Consider the following 27,749-nt stretch of genomic DNA (forward strand, 5'->3'; position numbering starts at 1 on the left):
ATACCAGACATCACCCCCAATAGTAGGTAGGGTTCGTAAAAGCTATTCTTTATGTCATACTCTGTGAATTCAAGACGAATAAGTGACAAGGACTTAAATCTTGGTATGATAACTGTCTCGACATTAGGCTATAACCGAAATCAGCAAATTGAAGAAATTATTCCTATTCATTGAGTAGACGTTATAAGAAAGTTAAATCTACACTATCTATGAAAATAGCAAGAAATACAACACTGAAAGAAAATGCAAAAGGTATTGACTATAACAAATGAAGTTTCAAATAATGCAGTACGAGAAACAGCTTTTAATTAAATTATGGTATCTACCGTTGTGTTATTGACAAGTTCATATATGTTGACAAGTGGTATTCAGTGAGGTCACACAAGCAGAAACACATTATGAATCATATGATAAATGGAATGTTTCGTTGTCATTTATTTATTCGTTTAAAGATGATTTTAAAATGATTGATGAATATAAAAGCAAAAAAAAACAAATATGGCAAGATTTGCTGGTGTGTAGTTAACGTCTAAACATAATTAACAAGCCTGATCATATGCGTCATAGTTTGTTCTTGCGATTTGTATACTTGAATCTGAAACGTCATATTCTGAATAATCTTTCATTTTTGAAAACGAATGATCGTACGTAGTATCCATATCTACTCCAGTAGAACTTGTAGCAGTATCATATGTGGGATCATTTTGATTTCGGACTCCTGCATTGCTATTGTATGTATTTTCACTACCGTTTAGTTTCCGTCCGCCAATGTTATGTAAATGATCATACTCTCCATTTAAACTCTCTGTATAAATATCGTCCATATGTTTGACCGATTGTACTTGTGCATATGCATCGTTTCTTTCATTCTTTTTCTCTTTTGTTTGATATACCAAACCATTACTTTCATTGAACTGTTGCTGTGTCTGTAATCCAAGCGTAAAAACTACAGTTGTCGTATTCGCTGATTTACTACTTTTGAAAAGTCCAATTCGTCTGAAAAAAAAAATGTTCCGTAATTTATTAAGAACAGGTATTAACGGTTGTCTTTTCTATGTAGACAATGTATTGAAATGGTCAGTGGTTGTCGTTTGTTGATGTGTTACTTATTTGTTTTTTACTTCTTTTTCTTTTGTACATATATTTGGCTGTTAGTTTCCTCGTTTGAATTGGTTAACAATTGTCATATTGCGGCATTTTTTAGCTGACTATGCGGTGTGGACTTTGTTCACTGTAGAAGGCTGTACTGTGATCTCCAGTTGTTAATTTCTGTTGCATTTGGTCTGTTGTGGAGAGTTGTCTCATTGCCAATCATTACAAATCTGCTTTTTTCATGTGTTTCATATTCAATACGGGATAAAGGAATTGCGAATATAGAAGGCCAACAAGAACGACATTGATACCCAGTGTAATTTAAAGGAAATTTATTTGTGCTACAGCATGTTATTTATAAGTCTTTTTTATCGTAGATGAAAGCATGTCACTATCAAGTAGACCAACAGAATTCAATTTAATTTTTTCACCTCAATTTGTGTTGTTGAAATGCTCCTCAAAGGTTAAAAGTCGTATTTACCTGATTTTGCACATAACAACGGAAACAACAATCAGTAAAACAATGACCGCCCCGATAGATCCACCTATAACCGCCCCTGGAATATAAAACAGTAATGAAATAGTTAAGAAATACAGATTCGATTGTCGATGATATTTGTTTTGTTGATAGTTAAATTTGAAACAAAATTTTAAGGGTACATATTCAAAAACTATCAAATATAAATTTTTTGTAACATTGAAATAAAAAAAAAACATGTGTAAATGATACCGTTCGAAAGGTAGATTGGCATTCATGCTAGATACTAATTGGTTTTGCGGATTCACATGTAAAAGTTGCAAGAATTTTTTATAACCCTTTAATTGATGTTCAAAGAATAATAATAAAATTCAGTTAGAACCACGATAATCTTTAAAATTAGAGTTATTTTGCAGGATGGTCGTATGTACCAGCAGTTCTTGCTCGACTTGTAGCATCTGTCGCGTTCTATATATCAAGTTAAAGAATGTTCGATAAAATTATGAAAATTTGAAAATAATTTAAGAAAAAAATAATATTGATTAAGATGATTTGACACATTATCACTCTTTTATATAACGTGTTAAATTGCAAAAAATCAACCATATCACTAAAATGTCCTCTTAATATATGAAACACAGAAAACGTTCATCAGCATTATACTTTTCTCTCTCAGCTAAACACGTAAAAACGGCAAATAAAAGAATACAAAAGATAAGTTTGATTATATCATTTGCACAAAAATCATACAATATTTATTATTGTTATACAGACATGTTCCCACCTCATTCATTTACTCAAAAAATGTTACAGTTATCAAATTATATTTGAAACTAAAACTAATCAATCATGTGTATACACATGCAAAGTAAGTAATACAAGCATATAGGCAAACTATCTTTTAATAAAGATACTAAGTAGGTAGTTTTCCGGACAACTTTACCAATTGAACCTATAACAAATGCCTGTTTCCATAATATATTACATTACGTGCACTGTCAAATGCAAACAAAAGATATTTCTGTGAACACAGTTATACATCAAGACATATTTTGTGTTGATTTCATTAACTCACAGGAATCTTTATATATTAGAATTATACCGTATTTCAACTTTGCGTGTTTGATCACTGTTAAATCTCATGCACGCGTACAAAAATGTATTTAAAAAAAAGTTTAAGCTACACTCGTTACATGTATTTTAGATCTTTTAGAAAATTATGAGAAATGAAGCTGCATAACACAAAAAATATACCATGACTTGAGGCGGTTTCTTTGTTGGTGTTGTTTCTCATTCTAGTTGAATCTGAAAGAAAATAAAGAGTCTATATTCTTCAGGAAAATGAATATAGTTTTGGTAAATTAAAAACAAATAATACTCATAGGATTTACATAGTTCAGATGACCCGCAATATGTAAACCTTACATTGTGCACCCTATTCCTGATAAATATTAATCAGAAATAGAGCATATCTGTCTTGTTTCATCAGCTTTTCAACGTTTGTTATTATTGATTACAAATATTATGTCGACTTTGAGCATTACATGACATGCATGGGCGACATTATGTCTTACAGTGTACATCATGTTAGCAGTATCGGTTTTCTTACGCCCAGGAGTAGATTACCTTAGCCGTATTTGGCACAACTTTTGGAATGTTGGGTCCTCAATGCTCTTCAACTTTGTATTTGTTTGGCTTTTTAACTGTTTTGATCTGAGCGTCACTGGTGAGTCTTATGTAGACGAAACGCGCGTCTGGCGTATTAAATTATAATCCTGGTACCTTTGATAACTGTGTAGTCACAATTATTATTGTATTTCTAATATGGAGAATTAGGTAGACTATTAATTATTTCTTTTTAATCGAATCACAAATCTTTAAATGTAAACTATTCCGTATATGATAAAATAAACGAAAACTTATAATTTTGATTATTTACAATATATAATAGAAAAAATCTGTACCGTTTTTGCAAACAAACCAGTCTAATGTTGTGGAGCAATTCTTACGATGCCAATTCAAACCATATTCCTCTTTATCAGATTTGAAAATGTTTGCAGATAAACAAAATGTTGGTCTTTCTTTGTCGTTGTCTAGAGAAATAACAGAAATAAAGTATATGAGTTATTTGCTTTAAAACTTATAATTATACAAAAATAAGATTTGTCCATTGAAGTTCAAATGAAATGGATGTAGGCAATTATGGGGAAAAATGGCCTTCAGTAATGAGAAGAGACCATGCCGTATGGTTGGCAATAAAATAAAAGGCCCGACAAGAAAAATAGGATAATATTTTGTGCATATTGTAAATATGCAAAGTTGTATTCCTACCGTTCCAATGGCCTTATTTAGAAAAAACGAAAAAAAAATATGACAAAAATGAACCAACAAAAACTTCTACACTACAGGTTTCTGACCTACGACAAGCAAAACAATATAAAATGGCGGATATAAACAGGTTTGTGAGCGCTAACATAGGACAGTTATATTACAGTACACCTTAAAAACAAAGTATTAAAAATCTCTTAAAAAAACCTAATCAATCAGATGGATATACATACAATGTATAAAAACATTATCAAACTCAAAGTTGAAGGGTACAAAAAAAGTACAGAGCTTAGAGTACTTGCATATGCATACATTGATCAAATACACATATAATTTATCTCTCTTATTATAGCTTGCCCAATGACTTCAAAAAGAACACATCGTTCTACAGATCCTTCGATAGGAAGGATTGAGATTGTCTGCAAATTGTCTATTAATCATAAGATAAATAGATCCCGTCATTAAATCTCGTACAATACGAAAATGTATCTGTCTCGAGTGGATAAATACTAGATGCAGTTGTACAATCTTAAAATATTATATACACATATCTAAACTAACATTTAACTGAAATAATAAACGGTCGACATGAAAACAATTCACGGACACATCTTTCTGCCTCCATTCCTACTAGGGTTTTGTCTTACTGTTTTTTTTTCTGTAACAAATACAGATTGTTAGGTCTGTTGGGTGATAGATAAGGCCGACAATCAAATCTACGACCTCTGGTAATTACGGCATGCAAGACCACAAACCTTGATAGTGCGGTTTGATAATATATTCATAACAAATTTAACAGGATGAAGATACAAAAACCAACTGATTTAAATGAAAAAATTATACCAAAAACTGTAAATTTGATAAGACATAAATGAACAAAGAATACATACTACATAATATGGTTTGTGATCTGTAATATTGTGCTAACACAAACATGATATTTGTGTGTCATTATTTATTCTCCAATGGACAGAACATATAAACCAAATTGATTGCTTATGATTACAACTTTTTAAACAAAAAACTGTAAACTTATCAATTTGGGCTTAAACTGGACGTTAAAATTAAGAATGAAAATGGAAATTGGAAATAAGTCCCAAAAAAAAAACCAATGCGACCAATGGGTCATCAACGCTTGGATGTGACTATACCTATTATTCTTTGAATTTCTATTTCTTCTCTAAAGACATTTGTCCAAGCAGTCGCTCTAAGGTTTTTTATGGGATATTGACATACACTAGAATTAAGCAATAGTTTGCTTTGTTTCCAACAATTTGTTAAAGCCTGATTCCATTGAAGATTCCAGATTGATCTTAAAGTCGTTGACGGCTGTCCATCTTCTGAAATTTGATAAATTAAAAGTTAGAATATCATTTGGACATATATATGCAAGGTCATGTTAAAATGATATCTAAAGTGTTGTATGAAAGTCTCAGTTATCAGTGCATTGACCTATAATGGTTAACTTTTTTTTTTAGATTGTAATTTGGATGGAGAGTTGTCTTATTGGCACTCACACCACATCTTCCTTTATCTATGTGAGTAGTTAAATGTGTTAAAATAATAGAATATCTTGACAATGCTGGGAGACCAATATAAAACTTTTAAAACACATTCATAAAAACTAGATATTATTGACCTAAGGTGATTTTGGTTGTTCTTTTTTTTTAAAATGCAACACGGTTTGTGCAGCGTTATCTGATCATGTGTATGTTATGTCAAGTTGTTATAAAAATACATGCACGTACAAAAGCAAGAATAAACTATGTCTATCATGATTGCACCACTTATAGATAATTAATCCAAGCCTAGAACCACATTTTGGTTTTGTTTATTGTGTAAATGTGATGACTTAATAATAACTTATCACTTGGATGTGTATTCGAAGTGAGAAATTGTTCTCGGTAATATTAATTATAGTTGAATGATACATAAGGGACATTTTAACTCGTAAGTCGAAAATAAAATGTCATGGCAGTGGTTAAAAATAAAAGACAAACAGACAACCAACAGTACACATAGCAGAAAGAACCTAAGAAGAACCTTAACAAAATTAAGGGTGGTATCAGTCGTTTTTAATGTGTTTGACCCGAAAAAAGACAAACAGGAGAAGCGTGTATTTATTTATGAAAAGTGCCATGAAACATAATTTCCGACAAAACAGAAACACTGATGGTAGCATTTGACAACAATTGACAACAAACTGGCGAAGAATGATCAAAACTGTCTCTTTTTCGATCAAATTCGAAAGTCACCAAATGTAATAATAACATGGCTACAGATACATGAAGAAAGCTTGCACATTAATTGAGCACGAGCTACCAATATCATAGCAAAACAAATGATAAATTTAGTAAAAATATCGGCAACAACCAAATAATGTCATTTGTGTTTAACTTATGGTTAAATTGTCAACAAATAATTAATTTTATCAAAATACGAATTTGATTACTTTTCTCAGTTCGTAGAAAAACTGTTTGCAAATACATATAATTTCGTATAAAACATATACACTTTCCAGCGTCTGAATTCATTACGAACACCAAGAACACGGATGCGTCAGAGCGCACCACTTGCTTGTAAGAAGAGTGAATCGTTATCTTTTTAATTATCATGATAAAAAAAATATTTACTAAATATCGTCATTATGTAAAACTTTCCTACTCGTATTCGGGTTTAAAATATAGAAGATGGCAGGATAAAACAAATGTTGATTTAAATTTTCTAATATGTAGACGTTAACCTTGATACAAAAAAGTGGAATGACTTCTAAACATAAGAACCAGTTTTTAAATAACAATAATAGTGATCATTGGTATCAGGATTAAACTTTAGTTTAATACGCCAGACGCGCGTTTCGTCTACATAAGACTCACCAGTGACCCTCAGATAAGCAAAAATCAAGCATAAAGTTAAAGATGAATGTAGAAAATCCAAAAAAAATACATTTAGATTAAACCTATCTCTTGGTTGCAATTTAACGGAGTTTCGAAGCAAGTAAAATCTAAATCATTTACTCAAGAATGTAAAAAATGTTGAATTTTACCACAGGATGAACAACAGAAAATAACCTAGTGTAAAAACTAAACCAAGGGTGGTAATATTTTATAAACGTTAGTTTAAATTGAACCGAGAGATATTAAGACGTTGATGTGAATTCCATGTTACTTACATTGAAAGGCATTAAATGTGTATAAGAAAAAAGAAGAGCAATATTCCTGTTAATAATATTGGTCAACATAAAATTATGACTTTCTGCGATTATATCAACAAATTTATCAACGATGTTTGAATGGAAACACCCAATAAATATTATTCCAATAAACTCAGGACTTCAAGAGGTTGTATGGGTTCAATTAAAACTTATGTAAGAATCCGGGGTTTTGATTGGTTGATAGTCAGTGTATTTTTCACCAATTTACTGTTAACAAACGAATATCGTTCATTTTTAATGCCGCCGGGGTATTTGCTAAAAAGATATGCCATTTTTTACCCTCTCTGTCGTTTTATTTGCCAAAAAAATACTCTATCCGACTGGACGCTTGTAACGTCACGATCATCAATACGTTTTAGTCATTAACATTCGGTGCTATTAAACAGATAATTACACCTTATGTAAGAATCCAGGGTTTTGATTGGTATTTTTTACCAATTTACTGTTATCAAATGAATATCGTTCATTTTAAACACCGCCGGGGTATTTGCTAAAAGGATATACCTTTTTACCCTCTCTGCCGTGGTATTTGCCAAAAAATACTCTATTCGACTGGACGCTTGTTACGTCACGATCATCAATGCGTTTTAGTACATTAACATTCGGTGTAATTCAACAGATATAGCATGTTCATGAGGATTATTTGCGAAAAATACGTCTTGAGAATGAATTTCCCTCGACTTACGGCTCGTGAAATTTTACATTCTCTCGACTGGTATTTTTCGCAAATACCCCTCCTTAACATGATATATACTGGTTCAACCTCGCGTGTACATGGAATGCAGCTTATATGAAATAAAGATGTATGACTTACCACAAACACCTTTGATACTTGATGTGCCTTTACATGGTGCTGCAGCCAGAACTTCTACGTATGGCGGTGTGCATATCAATGTCGAACATAGACCATTTACGGCTTCATTTATTTCCCTTTTACCATTATAAACTATAAAATAATATAAAAAAGGTTGAATTTCTGAAAAAGGGTATTTTGGTAACAACATTTTTTTTCTTCAAATTATTCGATTAGAGGCAACATCAATTTTTCGATTTTGAAATACCCTTACGTATTTTTAGGATGCAAAGCTTGGTAAAACAAAAACTTGGTTTTGCCAAAAATATTGAAACGACATGCGTTTAAAATGTTAGCTTGTATAATAATTTAAGGGTTATCCAACATATAAATAACAGATGTCTATTTCATTATCTAACTTAAATATCGACAATCCTTAAATATTTGGATAGTGGGTTGAAAAACATGATGGTCTTTTGTTAACGATATTGTTATCTCATAAAAAGGAAAGCAAAAGACACCAAAGAGATATCAAAACTCATACGTCTAAAATAAAAGAAATGATTAAATTCAAACACAACATAAAAACTTAAACTAGAGCAACACGATCCCCACTAAAATCCTAGATTGATCTCAGGTGTTCAGGCAAGTGAACAGACTATATGAAGTACGAATTATGTCGTGTTTTTTTTCTTAATAACTTTGGAAAGGTGAAAGATAAAACTAATAATAGAGATTAAGTTTGTTATGCATATATTATGCATCTATCCCATCGAATTGGAGATAAAGGATACGACAGATACAGTTAAGTCGGCTTCATATCTTGACTTACATCTAGAAATTTACAATGAGGGTCATTTGAAGACAAATCTTTACGACAAAAGAGATGATTTCAGCTTTCCAATTGTGAACTTTCCATTTCTAAATAGCAACATTCCAGCAGCACCTGCATACGGGGTATATATCTCCCAATTGATACGATATTCCCGTGCTTGCATTTCCTATCATGATTTTCTTGATAGAGGATTACTGCTCACAAGGAAGCTATTGAACCAAGAGTTCCAAATGGTGAAGTTGAAATCATCCCTTCGTAAATTTTACGGACGCCATCACGAGTTGGTTGACCGTTATGGAATAACCGTTTCACAAATGATATCGGATATGTTCCTTACGTCGTAACTACAATCCCCTTCCCTTTCATGAATTTGACCTACCGAATTAGACTATTTACCGGATTTGTAATCACATAAGCAACACGACGGGTGTTTGTAAAAGGTTAGACAATGCGAAATTTTTAAAGATGGACAGTTGTTATATTAGTGTTCATGTGTGAATTGATAAACAAGTGTATGAGCATTTTGAGTAACATATGTGGATCATAAGTTGTATACATGACGTTAAATTTTAGATATAACACTTTCCAAGATAATGTCTTTTCATTCAGTTATCTACGAATGAATGAGTGTTGCCTTGCCAACGCAGTTGTGGCATTAGTCGAGTAAATAATGTAATTGTTTAAAACAACATGCACTATTTGGTGATGTCACATTCTAGAAAAGAAAGATAGGATTGCAGTTACGAAAATCAATATAATGAGCACATTGTTAAGTAGCGTCCTTGTATAAATCTGAAATTACCTCTTTTATCGTAGGGTTTGTCCTCTATCAATCTTATTTGTCAATTTTCTTAATTTTAAAATCATTTAGTCAGAGGACACCTACATCATGTACATAGCGTATCGTGAAGGTAAAGGATACTTTTAGCTTCATGTGTTTCTTCAATTGAGGCGCCTGTGTACTAGCTTATATCAATACTTTAACAAATCGGCAAGACAAGGTAATCGGTTAGTTTTTATATAAATGTTATTTATTTGTTGTTAAACACACCGTTCAAACGTTGATCATATTCTTCTTATATAAAGAAAAAAATGTGGTATGATTGCTAATGAGACAACTTTCCACAAGAAACCACACATGGTCAAACATTAACAACTATATGTCACCCTATGGCCTTTAACAATAACCAAACCTCAAACAAAACAACTAAATTACAGGCTCATGACTTAAGACAGACACATATCCAGCATTCAGTGCAATACCAAGATACAGGTATCGACACCTTGTAGAAACATTTGTATATGTATATAACAAATAGTAATATTTAGTTTGCTTTTAAATTACAGTTAACACAATCAATATTTATACCAATAAAAATGATAATCAATGATCTTGTTACATTTTTGAATTGGTAACCTTTCAGAAAAAACTTTAAAGGATCGATAAAATAATCAGGATCGTTTCTAAATTTACGGGCAAGGTTAACAACATTCCCTTAAATTGAGGATGTGCTATCTAGTTTGCACTAAGTTTTTTACTGGTACAAACAAACTTAAAAACAAAATTTTATATCTAAGGAAAGATATAGTAAAGGATTAAAATAGTTTAAAGTAACGAAATCCCAGGCTTAATTCTTACCGGTAATACATAGTTCGTTAAAATAAAAAAAAAACGTCACAACAGAGACGGGCAAAGCGAACGAGCTGAGAAATATAAACACTGTAAGACGGTGCCACAGGAACATCACCATTTGAAAAAAGAAAATTAACTATAGAGAACGAAAAACCATCTCTTTGGTCATAAATTTTAGTGTCAAGTTTCCCGTGTAAAATCGATTTATTTAAATTTAGGAAAGGACAGTTTATGTCGTTTGAAATTGATTTATTTAAAGTAATTTCCTAAGCGTAAATTTCAGCAGTACATTCAGAAATTTCTTGATTAATTAACGAAAAAATATCATCAAGATAACGGTAAGTTTTGTTGAATTAAATGCGATTCCCATGGGTCTTTACTGAGTTCGGTCATACACTTGATTAACAAATAGCATGTATTTTGCTTATTATTTACTGATTTTCAGCAATCGTGGTGGCACTTATATCAATTAACATACGACCATTGTCGGTTATTTACTATAAAAAATAAAAACACAAAAATACTGAACTCCGAGGAAAATTCAAAAAGGAAAATCAAAAATCAAAAGGCAAAATCAAAAGTCCAAACACATCAAACGAATGGATAACAACTGTCATATTCCTGACTTGGTACAGGCATTTTCTAATGTAGAAAATGGTGGATTGAACCTGGTTTTATAGCTAGCTAAACCTCTCACTTGTATGACAGTCGCATCAAATTCCATTACATTGTAAACGATGCATGAACAAAACAAACATACTCAAAGAGTAAAAATGTCAAAAATAGGGGTACAACAGTCAATATTGTGTTATCATCTTAATATCACTACATAAACAACAAATGTAACAAAGAAGCACAAAAAGGCATACATCAAATTTAACATTCTCATTTTGCTTTTCTTATACGCCTGAAAGTATAACTATAAGAAAATGTTTACTTACTCTTATAAACTAAGACATTTTTTGAATTTGAGTTATTGCATGACAAAAGACTTTCAGTCTCGTTCAGCCGTATTTCGATTTTCTCGAAGCAGGAACATGAACCGTTTTCCTTCAAAAAAGAAAAACAATATACGGTTATATAAATTTCGTTTGTATATATCAGATCAAACAAAAGAGACTTACGACAGCTCTTGTTATATTTGGTTTGCTTTCGAAACCAATTTTAAAGTAGTTCCGTGAGTATTTATATGTATTGATGAATTCATAGAACATAAATTGGCTCAACATATTCCTATAAAATATTCGTCACAACGCTTCGCTGCATTTGATGTTTTGATTACAACTAAGGGGTTACAGAAAACCTAAGGGAATTAACTCTTAAAACTCAGTTCAACGTTTTGATTCCATGTTATAAGAAAGAAGAAATCAAGCTTTTGAACGATCAAAGTAAGTGTTCGTCAAACTGCTATATGGCTAATTAAATTTTTCCTGTAAATTGTGCGGTTCCGATTTTTAGATATGTTCATATTTTTGTTACAGGTCATAGAAAATAAACAATCAAAACTTTATAAAAATTAAACGAGTCTAATCTATTTTAGTAAAAGTAAGTACGACTTGTGGCTTAAAATAATACTCGGCGTTCAACTCAGTGGTGATTTTTCATCAACATGATTTAATAAACACTGAGGATTAATATGTTGTTACAATATGTAGTGTAAATTTCATTCTTTCCTCATAACTTTATTTTCCATGTAAGGAAAGCCTGTACCAAATCAGGTCAGGAACAGGACATTTGCTTTGCATAGGTCTTTATTTTTTAATAACTGTAACGAGTTAATTCATTACGATGAAGATCATGTTATATATCTGCTTAGAGAACGGGATAGTTGCAATTACCCTCATATACATGATATAGTCTAGTTTTGAGTCGCCCATCTGTGTCAATACCAAAGACAAGATCAGGATATTTCAGAAGTTTCCGCAGTCTCACTTTAATATATAATATGTAAGCACTCATTGGAATTTTGGGAAATGCTCTTCAATTTTGTCTTGACGAGGTTGTGTTTGAATTTTATGTTTGGATTGAAATACCTGCAGCAAACCTTTTGAATGGTTGCAACTTGTTATATAAGGGGCGTTTGATAGTTTACTATTAAGTATGTGTTGGTCATGTTTTTAGCCGTTCATTGAACTATAAAATTGAGAATGGAAATGGGGAATGTGTCAAAGGGAAAACAACCCGAGTAGATCAGTAGTAAATTTTTTCTCTGTCATGTTATCATTAATGAAAACTATCGCATCACAATGTCGTTTAACATGAATAATTGAAAAATACAAACATATTCAGAAATCTTATTTACATTATAGCCAAAATATTCAGTTGAACATTCTTTCTGACACAATCCAACTGATTTCGTTGTGTTTACTGTAGATGGTGTGTTGTTGAGGAGAAAGCAACCTGAAAATATATACACGTATTACTTTTTTTACCTTTAAACTTGTGGTCATCAGACTATATGAGGCTCTTATGTCATAAAATATCCGTTAAGTCATGAACTGTATGTAACGGTGTTTTTTTCAGTATTGATGAAATTAAACAGTACAGAGTCCATCCATTATTCATTTTTAATAAAATATATGCATGTCACAAACTTATCATTAAGTTAAATTTGTGTATATTCAACAATAGCTGTTCCATTGTTACTTATTTGTAGTACACTATCGGCTCATGTTTAAAAAATATTTAGCTGGTTACCAATTTATTAATAAAAGGGGGAACACAATTTAGAAGTGTTTGTAAATGATTATCTGCAAATAATTACATACATTGTAGAAGTATGTTTCATTATAATACTTTATTATGATTGGATAACTGCACATCACATGTTAATCCTTAAGCAATTGCATTACTCAACAAAACTTTTCATTCAGGATAACACGCGGTCCCACAATAAAATGCACAGGTGAATTAAATAGAAAAATATAAAATTCGTGTTTTCATGTTAATAGCTGAAAAAAGTAATTATAAGTATTAAATGCTTCTTTTCGTAACTTCATAAAGTTCTAAAAGCGTTGACCGTGCGCACATTTTTAGAATTATACAAAATACACTTCGGTCAACGCTTTTACACCCCAATGAAGTTACAAAAAGAAGCATTCAATTCTTAATTGGACATTGAATTAGTGTTACATGTAAAATGTATTAACAAGTATTTGATGTAACTGGTTCGACAAGGTAGTGGAATAGAGAATATCATATGCATTCATGGGTTTTGCTCATTGATGAACCACATGTGTAACCGGTGTGGGTTATCTCATTTGCCATCGTACCATACTTTTGTTTATTGTAATAAAATTAGCTTATTTGTTAATACAAATTTGACAGTCAATCTGCGGTTGATATTCAAACACTCACTGTAAATTATCAACCTTGAAATATTGAATTTGTCAACGGGTGTTTCATCTACAAAAAGCCCATGTTTGGCACTTTCTAATCCAAATGGCCATTGAAAACCAAAAATGATCATACAAACTAATTGGAAATCACATTCTCATTTGTGTCGATGATGTGGATTTAACGGTCTTTACAATTAGATGCAATCCATGACAGCTGTTCGATCGATTACAAACTTATGTGTACAAGTTTTCAATATCCCATTGTAACAAAAAATAAATTGAGTATTGGTTACCAACCATACGATACCTTCATATTGGCTCTCCCTTGACACCATTTGCGAGTGGGGTCTTCAGGAAACGATGAAACGTCGGAAGGGGATGATATATGGCTGATCCGTGTTAAGAGAGAGCCATATATGTTGCACGTAAAAGACAACCTTGTAGATTTCGAAAAAGAGTAGGATAATTCCGCTACAAGGCAGCACTTGCACCCGCAAATTCGAAAGGGGATTAATATAAGTTGCAAAACTTGTTCCCAATCCACTATAAATATATATGTTAGAAATAGACACCTTCATTCGTTAAGAAAAACCCACGTTGATTTTGCTATGTGTAAAATGTAACACAATGTATATTACTATACAGATATTAACGCGTACGGTTCTACACCATATCGGTACGTTTATTTCAGCATTGCAGAAGGTCATGTTTTCAAATTTAGTATGCTGTTTTCTGGCGGTTGTGATTTGTTAACATTTATCATAATTATTTTGTTCCTTTTTTATGTACTGGTTGTTTCCCAGGAAAATATATGTACGTCTCCTTATTTCCTCAATGACATTTCGTACAGACGCTTCGTTGTTGACCACTAATCGTGTAATATACCAGAGAAAAAGACAATCAGCCGAATTGATATCTCAACAAAATATGACAATGGTTGTACAACTCTTCAAATAAACCAGGCTTATAAAAACTTCTAAAATCGTTTCCGTTTGTTGTGTTGCAAATCCTTTTTTTTTTTTTTTTTTTTTTTGGTTACCCCCACTTGTCTTAAGATTTAAAAGATTTGAACTTCAGTGAATTAATGTCGCCTTGTTTTATACAATTGTGTAATAGAGGTTGACTTACCTATAATTTCTATCCATGGAGTCAACTGTATAAAAATACCCTGTCCTGTCCAAAATTCTTGGCCATGCAATTGTGACACTTGAGTTAAAAGTAAAGGATCATTTTCTAACCCGGCTGTGCCACACTTAGTTTGTGCATCTATCGCTGTAATTCCAGTTGGATATGCCTGAAGATTTAGTGCTTGGCACACGCCATCTTACAAAAATTAAATTATCAAAATCATATTGAAATGTGTCTGATTTTTGTATGGACTTTTATAGTTATTGCAAGTTTTAACAGATTAATTGCAATAAACAACAATATGCAATTAACAAGAATACGTAGTATATTGCAAAATTTTGTTTTCAATTATCAAATTGACAAAGACAAGCATATGATATACGTGTAGAACTAACTTAGATTAAAAGAAAACTTGACAATATAAATGTGTAGGATAACTTTCTGGATCTCACGTGTAATATAATATCAATAAAAATATTCATGTATATACAAAAGTTTGAGAAGAAATTTAGAAGGAAACAACTATCATCCATTAAAAAGAATGACGAAACCTTATTTAGCATATGCATCTGAGAATCTTTATCAACAACAAAATCGTACACATATAAAGGGATATCGAGGTTCTTATGACATGTCTATATCTTATCATACGGACGCTTCCTACACCGACACGGTTGTGGTCGATTTAATCTTAGGGTGTATAAAAAGTAAACAAAAAAATACTTTTTTAATTTATAAAAATGCACTGCTCTCAATCTTAACATCACATACTAAAGATTAGTAATAAATAACTATCTTTGTTTCAGTACATAACTAAATATGATACACAGTACATCGTATGGAAGTTAATACTCAGTTATCAAATGCTTCATTAAATTAACAAGAGGCACTGTTTTAGAAAATAATAAGACAAACGAATCTTTCCAAGCTTTATCAATGATTATCACGTGTTCCAATTCACAAAGTAACGTACCTTTAAAACATTGGCTTTTAAATACTTCCTCCTCATACCCTATACAATGGTATTCATTCGCACTTATTTTCTGCTAAATGCTCATCTATATTAAAAAAAGACAACAGAAATATAGTTTGTAATAATATCTTACCTTTTATCAGCAATATTGACAGAAAAACAAATATCATTTGATACGTTAAACGCAATCTCATTTTAATTGTCAGTGTGTGTGAAAGTTTTAACAATCAGGAAGTTAAGATTGTTATCGATAATTGTTTTGTTGTTGTAAATACGTGTGTAAAAAAGGATATTTAAAACTTCCTGATTCCTGTGATGACACGGATAAGATGACGATTATTTTCCGTTATTCAAGTTTTTCAATAAACATGATAAAGGTTTCTTCGATTTAATTATTTTCATATGTGTATCAATTGATTTTCTATATTTATGTAATTGATGAGATAGACGGAAAACGGTCCTAGGTATATTGTATAGATACCGGTGTACAACACATTAAATATTCATCTATCTATATTGTATTTGACCTAGGACTATACTTTCTGTAATGACAAGTCTTCGTTACATTCGACAGCAAAAATAACTGTTTTTTCAATAATATCACATCATTAAGCACCTATTATTATTTTGCTTATGAGGTCCAATTCATTTCACAGGTATTGCTTGATTAAACATAAGCTTATGTGAAGTCGGAAATAGGTGGACGATATTAGCATGATAAGTAATAATTATTTTCTTGACTGTTCTAATGCTTATAATATTATAGAATTAGTAATTTACATATTTATACTTATCTAAAGTTTTGAGCTGCCGATATGATATTCATGCTCGCGGAACAAAATGTCTAGGCAACTGCATTATCCAGTATTTATTTTGCAGGTCATTTTATAATCGATGTTGGTGGGCATAAAACACGTTCCTACAGCTAGGTAAAATAAAGATTTCGGGGATAAAAATATATGGTGTCGATAATTATCTGATAACATCTTTTTGTCTACTAATATATTAACATTCCAAGAAGTCTATGATATTTTTAATTTAAAATATATGCAAAAAGGTTAATTATCAAATACCGGTCAATGTAAGAATGAGTTTAAAATCGTTACTGAATTTTTCATTGAAGTAAAATGTAGTATCTTTATCATCAATTCAGAATCAACTAAAAGTCTATTAAAATTAGTTTATTCTCCATATATTCGTACGTTTTGTAATTTTACGATATTTGTTCATTATTACTGGGAGGTATGAAGACTATGGAAGCTATTTAGTTCATTTTGTATATGTTATAGCTTATATTTAGTTCTAATTTGTATGCGTAATCATTCAAAATTGCTTTTCCTTATTGGTTGTTATTTTTGTGTTTAGTGTCTCTAATCGCTGATGTACCGTTATAACCATGATAACAGCGTCGACATATGATGTTGTTGGATTATATTGCAATTTCCTCTTGCTTGTTGATTTATCAATTAAGACAATACAAGAAAATTCAACTCATCGTCATGAGAGTACATGAAAATAAAAATGTAGAAAATGTAGGAAAACAAATTAAACTAAATATACAACTGGATTCACAAGTGTACCAACCACATTCATCTTGTTCGAAATATTATCTATAACATCGAAGGTAAAACATAAGTATGTTTACATAAGATTCACTCGGATTAACATAGTCGGGTAGGTGAACAATTCACATCACAAAGACCGTAAATACTTAGACAAAAACTAATCGCCGTATTCAAATATAAAAAAGAAATCAACCAATGACCGAACGACGCCTGGATTTAACGTATGCTCATTTGTGACACTTTTTAGTATATATACACATAAAAGCTAACCTTGTTTTTGTGTCACCGACGTTAGTTGGATCATGTAAGTATTATATTGACCGGAACTCCAACAAGCGGACTTCAAACGTTTATAGTGCGATGCCGGAAAATCGTTTAGCATCTGTCAATTAACTCGACATGTCTTACATGTATGAATGCATGGGTTCCGATCAAATTTTGGAACCTCGTGAATGATCGAAATTTCGGAACATACCGAAATAACCGGATGTGTACTTAATTGTCAAGGAAATGAATTTACCGACCATGAGAATGACAAATATGTCAGTTTTTACGGGTTTTGCTGCTTTAAAACAAATAAAAAAGAAACGAAACGAAACGAAAACCCCGCGACTGTTTTCACATAAATTAAACGGGAAAGTTTTTATCGGTAATTATTATCAGGTTTTACTTTGACAAGTATTTAAATTATTGATAATTGGTTGTTTAATGTCCAGTGGCAAATATTTCATGCATATTCAGGACGAGAATAAGTTCACAATAAATACAAAAGGTAGGTAATGTCCCAATAGAGGCCATTTGGGATGATGGTCGGGGAAATTTGGAGGCCACACTTTAGCAAGCGTTTTACTACCGGTTAGGAGAAGACCAAGTGGCCATATTTCTATTCCCCAGTCACCATTGGGGTAATATTTTAATGAAGTGTTAAATGAAAGAATTTCCAACAAAAATTTAATCCACAAATTGGCCGGGGGACGGGGTTAAAGAGCTTTGATCCGATCAAATATTTTGATTTATTGTTCACTAAAAGTCCAATGGCAAAAATTAAATGCAATTTAACAAGAAACAGAAACAGAAGTTGCTAAGCATACAGTGTAAGATGTTTCAGAACTAAAACGCTTTTAAACACATAAATAAATTCTAATTTGGTTTCCATGATAAAAAGAAATAAACTGCTTAGGGCTCATCATGGTGATCGTTCTTTAAATGCAATTAGACATATTAAAAGCCATCCGTGATTGAAAGATGTGACAGAATATCAACCCTTCCCGTTAGGGGTTCAGTATCATACCCTCATAAGATATATGAGAAGAACATATATGACCCGTGTCATGCCAACAACTGTTATTTTTTTAGTTCCGATGCGAAGTCCCTATAAGTGAATCAAATTTAACGCCAAAATATGCAATCTTTAATAACCTGACAACAGAATCGTTACTATATCCCTTCTTAATAGGTCTATTAAAAGGTTTTGTTAGCCTCTGAGGTGACTACTGACATTGTTGTGGTTTATAAGAATAATACCATAAACAAAATTTGATGTGAAATACCTGAACGTATAATAAGGTCTGCATGTTGAGTTTTATTTCGAATGATGTCCTAATACCGATGATAAATTTAGTAATTTTTTTTTACTAGTTTGTGATCTCGAAAAGCCTGGTGTAATATCTTTTTTCAGTAATTCATAAACCTCTCTAGTTAGAATCAACAGCATTGTACATACACGAGCGCAAAGTACAAGTTGAGATATATTAACACCGTAAGATGGTGACAAGGTCACGTCACCGTCTAAAAATGGATAATTAACGATAGGAAATGAAAAATCATCTCTTTTATTATAAATTTTAGTATTGTATTAAGCTTTCCGTTTATGATATAGATATCAAAATCAATATAACATTGTATTAGTTTATATAAAATGTAGATACATTTGGAAATGTGGAATGCATTAAAAGGACCGCGGGTTTTTTCAAGATGTGGCCAGGCTTTTGCGTTGATTAGTTTCGTGTTGTTAGTAGTTATCAAAGTTACCAGGATTTTAAATCTGTACTCCAGACGCGCGTTTCATCTACATGGTATACACAAGAATCATCAGTGACGCTCATATCAAAATATTTATAATCCAAAAAAGTACGAATTTGAAGAGCATTGAGAATCCAAAATTCCAAAACGTTGTGCCAAATTCGGCTAAGGTTACCTATGCCTGGGATAAGTTTTTCGAAAAAATCTAAGTTTTAAAACCAGGAAATTATTTTTTTGAAAATGATCACATAATTGATATTCATGTCAACACCGAAATGTTGACTACTGGGCTGGTGATACCCTCGGGGACGAAACGTCCACCAGCAGTGGCATCGACCCAGTGATGTAAATAGTTATCAAAGGTACCAGACGCGCGTTTCTTCTACAAAAGACTCATCAGTGACGCTCATATCAAAATATTTATAAAACCAAAAACGTACGAAGTTGAAGAGCATTGAGGATCCAACATTCCAAAAAGTACTAAAATTTACTACTTGTAACTCGAAATCCTTTTCTTGAAGAAAATGGTCTACTTAACAAGCTGTATATGAATCTGAATAATCAGACAGTTCGGAATTTTTAGAAAAAAGCAGACGAATATCTATTTGAGTAGTGAATGCTTCTTTTAGTTATTCATTGGGTGTAGAAGCATATTTAAGATGAAGCGCGGACGTGCTTCATTCTAAAAATGTACGCACGGTAAACGCTTTTAAAAACTACGAAAGAACTAAAAGAAGCATTCAATACTTATTATTACATTGTTTCGCTATGACAATACAAACTAGATTAATATTAAGTTTCTTTTATTTACCTATGCACATTTTTGCGGAAACTTGTGTCATCATGTAAGTTACTACCAAGAATATAACGTACTAAATATTAGGCCCATTTCCGGTACTGCTTATTATAGCAATTATCTTGATAAATTGCAGTTTTAAGAAACTATTTATGGAAAAACTGTTGTTGTCTTATTTCAACTTAATACTTATTTTTGATTTTATCGCACTTAAATATATGTGGTCGCAATGCTTTCTTGATGAATTTTTGAGTTTTTACCAATACCTTTAGATTCCGTAAAAAATTTGCAATAAATTTCGATATAAAAAATCATTTCCGGCCCTTGATAATATATATTTGAGGACAATTTTGTGCTTGCGTGAAACTTTATTCATAATAATTTCCCCCAGAAAAATATATAGATGATATAACAACCAATAACAGATAGCTAGCTTTTTTCATCTCTATGTCACATGATGTCATGTTCATTTCACGAATGGCTGCGCCCATTTAACTTTTTGTAATAAATGATAACCTCGTGCAATTCATTTTCAAATAAAGAATAACGCAAAAATATCTAGCAACTCAAAATAACATATAATAATGAAACACAAATATAATGTTATTATTTTTTTATTGTTTATTGTATATTTGTGATGTTTTTACTCTTAATGAGACGAATATAATACTTGTAATATACCAAAAGAGGGCATAATAACGATGGAAAGTTATTTACCTAACTGAAAATGTTGATTAAATTGTCCAAGCAACTCTTGTGTTTTCAATCTTTTGTGTATTCATACCATGATAACCTGAATTAATATTTATTTGTTCCGTTTATCACATCACATATAAGACAAACGATGTATTTAGCACACTATTTATACGTATTGATATTAATATCTATAATGATATCATTTTTTTTAATCGAGCTCACGCTACTTTCACTGGGGTAAAGCTGATGACCGTAACTGCATTCACGGTCATCCCAAAATGTCGGACGAAAAATAAGGTCAGTTTCTGTATTGTCTGTTAAAGTGTTTCTATATTATTTTCTTTACAAATCATACATTGAAACGATGTAAATTTGTAAAAGAATCACTCGGAAATCATTAATTACTTCCAAGAAATGTTCATGAAACGGGAAATTCGATTTGAAAAAATCGTTCAGATGACCGTAAATCATAATCAAAATATTTTCAAGATGACCGTTACATAAAACAGGGATGACCGTGATTGGTAAAAAGATGACCGTAACTTGTAAAGGATGGCAGTAAATTTGTAAGGACTGACTGTAATTTATGTAGGACGATCGTAACTTTTATAGGATGACCATCAATTCTAAGAAATATCCGTATTGTATTCAAAGCTTTTTTGTTGAGTTTGTCGATCTCAATTGGGGTATAAATATGTTTTTTTAAACTATAATATAATTGGCCGTATTTTGGATTTATGACAATGATAGTTAATTTTCATATTTTTCGTAAACAATGAAATATTTATTGAAACGACGTTAAACTTTTAACACAAATTGACAACGATACGACGAAAAATTGAAGAAATATGAATTTATCCCTACATGTAGTACACGCATGCCTCATCTACACTATCATTTCTATCTTAAGTGGACTGTGAAAATGGGATAAAACTTTAGTTTACCATTAGAATTAAAAAGGATCATACCATAGGTAAATTGTGTACTAACTTTCAATTTTATTTAACTCTAAGCTGGACAAACGGACAAAAACAACAGACGAACGAACGAACGTACGCACAGACCAGAAAAACTTAATGCCAATAAATGGAGCATTAAAAACATTAATAATACATACGAATATTTGGTAATCGAGCCCATGTGTATGGTTTCAGAGGAAGCAGATTAAAATCTTAATTTGTCTTGATATATACAGGCAGAGACACTTTTGAAATAGAACAAATAAATCGAAGCTTTTTGTTTATCGAGAAAGCGATAAATGTTTACTATAATGTTTGATATAGTAACAAAATTTTTAAAAGTTAATAGAAACAAATAAAAAGACAATTTTCTTCTCAATTACGAAGTGTTTTATTTCAAAAACACCATTTGCATAAGTTTTCAATGTATCTATTACATAGTAATGCAAAACAATAAGATATCAAGTCGACGACATGGGTATCTATTAATTGGATGTAGAAAATGCATAATCTGATTTTTTTTACCACGGACGGAGAGCATATCAATATTTTAGTTCAAATATTTTCGGGTCTGCCCTTCCATTATGTGACTGAATCATGAAAAAATTCCCCAAAATAGGTAACGATTGTATCGGAAAGAGAAAGTCGAGTATACCTTTTTATGTTAGAGCATGTTTGGTGTATATTTTGTCTTACAAAGCAAGAGTATTTGATATAGCATCTCACTTCAGATTCTATCATTTTTATATATCAAACTACAGATTGATTTTATAACGTCAAAAAATCACAGTACGAAAAGATGAAATATATGGGTCAAGTGAAATACCTATCTAATGAATCACAAAAACAGAGTAGGTGTGTTCGAATAGCTATTTTTTTCTAAAAGTACTTGACGTCAGTCTTTTAATTTGGATGATGAAAATGGATATCTTCGAAAAAAATATGACTTTCTTGTGTGTGATAACTAGGGTTTATAATCTTCAACCACTGAAAATGTTTAGTCGGCCCTTCCACGGCACGAAATATTTAATTATAATTTTTTTTAAATGCTGAAGAATTTTCCATAATTCCACCTGACATCCGAACAAGATCATTAACTGATGCTCATTAGCTAGTAGATACATTTGTCTTTTAAGATATAACTGATATATAACGATCGATCGAAATGGTACTATGTGGATAAATTTATCAGTTTTCAAAAGCAAAATTGGCAGAGCGTCATCCCTACAATGGCTTCCATTTCTACGATTGTGAGCATGAACTGGCGTAATGGGGAGACAATTTTGAAGAAGTAAAATCCTGACTGTATGAATAATATTTCTGTATATATACAAATTGACAACGTTCCGCCTTGTGATACGCTATTCGTACAAGACTATTTTAAGGATCTACTTTGCTGGAGCTCACCTTCACTAGTTTAGTCGTATAATATTTTTAAAATATTTCTGTTATTTTATTTGCACGACAAAATAGAAGACGATATAAAATTAATGGGTTTACATGCATTGAAATTTTTAAAAATGTGTATTTATTATATGTCATTTAAAGGAATCCCAGAAATAAAAAAACATCTTTTGTCGAGCAGTTGGAGGCTGTGCACCGCATTTTTTTCATTATACTTGTGAGGTGTCATTTTATCGCGCTTTTGAAGCATGTCATTTTGCAAAGTCATTTTAAAAATTAAACCCTCTACTGTAAAAAAGATACATATGGTAATCTTTTCATTTGAAGACTACTTATTTTCTTCTACCTATAGGATAATACGATTATATTAATATGTTTATACCAACACGATTAATCATTTGATACAAAAAGGTAGTTATATAAATACGGATATTTCTTAGAATTAAGGGTTATCCTTTAAAAGTTACGGTCATCATTTACAAACTACGGTCATCTTAAAAGAAATTACGATCACCCTTGTTATGAATCACTGATTCTGTTACGGTCATCTTGATTGTGATTTACGGTCATCTGAGCGATTTTTTCAAATCGAATTTCCCGTTTCATGCACATTTCTCGGAAGTAATCAGTGGTTTCCGAGTGATTCTTTTATACATTTACATCGTTTCAATGTATGAATTGTAAAGAAAATGATATAAAAACACTTAAACAGACAATACAGAAACTGACCTAATTTTTCGTCCGACATCTTGGGATGACCGTGAAAGCAGTTACGGTCATCAGCTTTACCACAGTGACTTTGTAGTAAAGCATTACAAATCAGTTGTTATTTTAATCGTACATTGCTATTTAAACAAACGTGTGCTTTGAACGGCATATCTTGTGTCATTGAGTTTGAAAAAGTAAATCGTGTAAATGGACAAAGGTCCCGAGAGGGAGAAGTAATGAGATATTTTACATGTGAGATTATCCGAATTTATCACAATGTGAAATTCCTATAAATCACCTTTACCTATATTAGTATTAGTTCTGCATGACGAGCAGGGTGTGAAGTGTAAGTCAATACGATTTGCAAACCTTTTTTGTTTGGTTTACATTTAAAGTTATTGTGTTTTAATCATTGTTAAACGAATAATAACTAATTAAAAAGATGGACATTTAAACTGGACGTCGATACAAACTCTCAATTTATGTAAAGGTGCAGTAAAAAAAATGATTTAATAAAAGTAAACCCCAAAATTTTAAAACAGGAAAACATCGAATACATTAGAAAATATAACAAAATATTATAGAAGATATTAACTTTTTTGCAACACAAACTTTCCAAAAATTAGATGAGAACTCCTAGATGGTACTCAGTCAGGTTAAATAACGTCCCGTGGTAATTTGACGTAGATTTTTGTATTAAATTCAAAAGATATATCTTATATATATTATGTAACTTATAAGTTTTATCTCCTACCCTGTACCGCATATCCCGTATCGCATAGCTAAACCTGTATCGCATACCCCGTATCGCAAAGCAAAACCCATATCGCATACATGGCATCAACCGAATGACGTCAACGTTTAATCTATAACGTTCAGTTGCTGTTCCCACTATAAAATGTCCTATCATTTTAACTAGTTTGATATAAATCAATCGTGTTATTTTTTCTATTTTTTAATTAAAATTTGTAGTTCAAATGGCAGGACAGTATCGTTTACTTATTGACTTATTCAAATACATGGTCTTAAAGGCCTTAAACTTTATTGAAAATGTAATAAGATTATAGGGTACATTACGATGTTGATATTCAGCAAATAAGTCTGTATTAAAAAAAAATATCAGCTGAAAAAAACAGGAAACTCATAATTTCCTTTTCTTGCTTATATTTTCGAACGATTTAATAGAACATCGGACATAACATGAATCTGATTTTGTTGAAATATATGAGAAATATAATAATACATGGCAAAATCCGTATCGCATGCTGTATCACTATTCGACCAATATAAGCTTTCTGTACCTGCTGTCTTCGGGACTGATATTTGTTTCTCGTGATGATAGGAATTTGCCATGTATTATTCTATATTTATTATTCTACCTTTCTACTTTTTTGGTGATATTCATTTGACATGGCTCTGAACTAATATATGTCCCGTCATTGTGTGTTTTGCATTATCGTTCATATTTGCTTTGTCCGTGTGACTTGTTATGTTTATTTGATATGAAGTGGCTCTGTACTTATACATCTCTCTAATGTGTTATCGTTCTTTTATATTATTTGTATTTTGCTCTTTCATATTTCCTAATGATTTGCCTTTACGCCGTGATGTGTCTTATTTATACATCATGATGTTGCTCCATTTTGTACATGAAAAACACAATAACCCTGTAGACATTCGGCATGTATCAAATCTAAATTACTATGTTACACTCTGTAGATGATATGCATAAAGAACTATAGACTATAGAATGTTCATATTTTGTACGACATAGTTTGTGTGATCTTAACATTCCGACATCATACGCGCATTTCAACGTTATTGCCATGTTGTTCTGGCCAATCAGTCTCAGTGCGTAAAACTTTTCAATCGTTTATGGTTGATTTAACATACACAAAGAAAAAAAAGAAATAAGGAAGCAATGAATGAGGTTGTTTCATTCGATAAATGCCTTCTTGTGCTTCTGTGTTAAATATTTGTTTGTTATCAAGGTATTTGTTGTTCTCGTACATTCTGTCATTATTGTCTCGTATTCCTGTCTGTAATTTCGCTAATGTGCTTTGTCTATGTGCCTTTTGATTTGACTTCAAAAACTTGTTTATAGCTCGTCTTAAATTTTTGCTATGTGTTTTGTCTATCTGCCTTTTTAAGGTTCTTCGTTACATATATCACGTCAATCTGTACTTATACATCCCGTCATTGTGTTATTGTACAATATTAAATTGATGTATTCGTGCAATATATGTGATATACAGAGAAAGTTGTCAATACATAAGGGCAAATCAAAAAGTATATTTTCGTATTTTAAATACATAAACCGTAATGGATTCGCTGCGCCGTCGTCAAACATGTAAAGTTTATTATTTACTTAAAAGATAACATTTTCATGATACTCGGTACTGTGTTAACTGGCTAGAGTAAAAATGGTGTGTAACAATCGTATATTGTTTTTCTCCTTTGAATCATTGTTTGAGGTAAACTGTATGGTGACAAACATTGTGTAACTTACTAACTTGGTTCTTTTGGTATAATACCAGTGATTTTTTTAACTTGAAACAAGAACACGATTGATGTAATTTGACGTTAGATAGTGTGTTTACTAGAGCTTCGTCTCTAAAGATCGTATTGATAAATAAGAACAAAAGAATGAAAGTAATGGTTTGACATTATTGCAAAAATGTGATGATTTTATTCAAACCTATACGATGACATTACCGGGGTTGTTGCTCCCTTCCCCTCTATGATATTATGATTTATTTTCATATGTACATCATCTATAAGAAAACTACGACACAACAGAAATACAACACTAAATTTACACCATTACATGACAGGAATACAGTACAAATAAATTCAAGAATATAAAAAGAGTCTGTAAAATAAATCGCAAATGTAATCTTTATAAGATATGCTTACAAATACTTGAAATTGTATAAAAGAAAAATGGCTAAATGTGAACACCTCAGTCAAGGTTATAATTTTATAATTAAAAATTTGGTACACTATATAAGTTTGTATTTGTGAATTCATTTACACCCGCATGCCATATATTGAAATATTTTACTACATATAAATACTTCAAGGATATGACAATAGTGTATATGTTATTTATCATATTACAAAATGCTCAAGGAATACTACTTGTCCATGTATACACCGCTTTCAATGATTCGTTTAGTCATGACATTTGTAGAACAATCATAATCCTCATCTGTTCTTGTAGTTGGATATGCATGGTCATAAACATCATTTTTGTCATCTAATTGTCTTCGACCAAAGTCTGAACTATCATATGTAAAATCATCACTACTTCGCATGCCTTCATGACTGTCGTATGTGTTTTCAGTATGTATTATTTCTTGTTTCCTCAAATTATTAAGATGGTCGTATTCCCCATTACACGCCTCAGAAAACATATTGCCCTGACTGTATTCCTTTGGTTTGTCTTTTCTTTTGTTTACTTTTGCATACAGATGTGACGTCGTGTCAGTATCGATGCCGTAACTCGGAAGAGATGGATGTTCTTTTATATTTTGATTGTCGCAATCACCATCATGACCATGTGTTTCTGCTGTAAAATGAACGGGAATATTTTCTTTTGTTCTTCTTTTCTTTTTCGTTGATCTAAAATATTCGATACGATATGAAAGAATGGCTAAAAAAAAGGTAAATAACTGTTTCTTTTTAAAATCTTATCGACGGAGATACCTATGTATATCATGTAATACAGCGCGTTCTGGATGAAGTAATCGAAATGTATGAACTGTAAGAAGAAATGTAGGGTATA

The 27,749-nt window shown here is 31.5% G+C and overlaps 1 protein-coding gene across 1 annotated transcript; it reads right to left on the reverse strand.

Annotated features, from left to right (window-relative positions):
* Nucleotides 1–289: 289 nt before the first annotated feature.
* LOC143054424 (uncharacterized) lies at nucleotides 290–16,019 on the reverse strand. The gene is made up of 10 exons (XM_076227430.1): nucleotides 15,946–16,019; nucleotides 14,840–15,034; nucleotides 12,676–12,773; nucleotides 11,315–11,423; nucleotides 7,927–8,058; nucleotides 5,050–5,238; nucleotides 3,535–3,663; nucleotides 2,825–2,875; nucleotides 1,574–1,649; nucleotides 290–996 (listed from the first exon to the last, which is right to left on the reverse strand). Exons 1-10 carry the CDS (start codon nucleotides 16,004–16,006, stop codon nucleotides 540–542), a joined length of 1,497 nt encoding a protein of 498 aa, XP_076083545.1. The 5' UTR covers nucleotides 16,007–16,019; the 3' UTR covers nucleotides 290–539.
* Nucleotides 16,020–27,749: the final 11,730 nt, after the last annotated feature.

Source organism: Mytilus galloprovincialis, chromosome 12 (genome assembly GCF_965363235.1).
Source record: "Mytilus galloprovincialis chromosome 12, xbMytGall1.hap1.1, whole genome shotgun sequence".
Classification (NCBI taxonomy): Eukaryota; Metazoa; Mollusca; class Bivalvia; order Mytilida; family Mytilidae; genus Mytilus; species Mytilus galloprovincialis.

Excerpts from the sequence above, each read along its gene's own strand:
- LOC143054424 (XM_076227430.1), bottom strand. The coding sequence starts at position 16,006 with ATGAGATTGCGTTTAACGTATCAAATGATATTTGTTTTTCTGTCAATA. Across the intron at positions 15,035-15,945 it reads GTCAATATTGCTGATAAAAG|ATGGCGTGTGCCAAGCACTA; the intron begins GTAAGATATTAT and ends AATTTTTGTAAG. Across the intron at positions 1,650-2,824 it reads AGAAACCGCCTCAAGTCATG|GGGCGGTTATAGGTGGATCT; the intron begins GTATATTTTTTG and ends TTTATATTCCAG.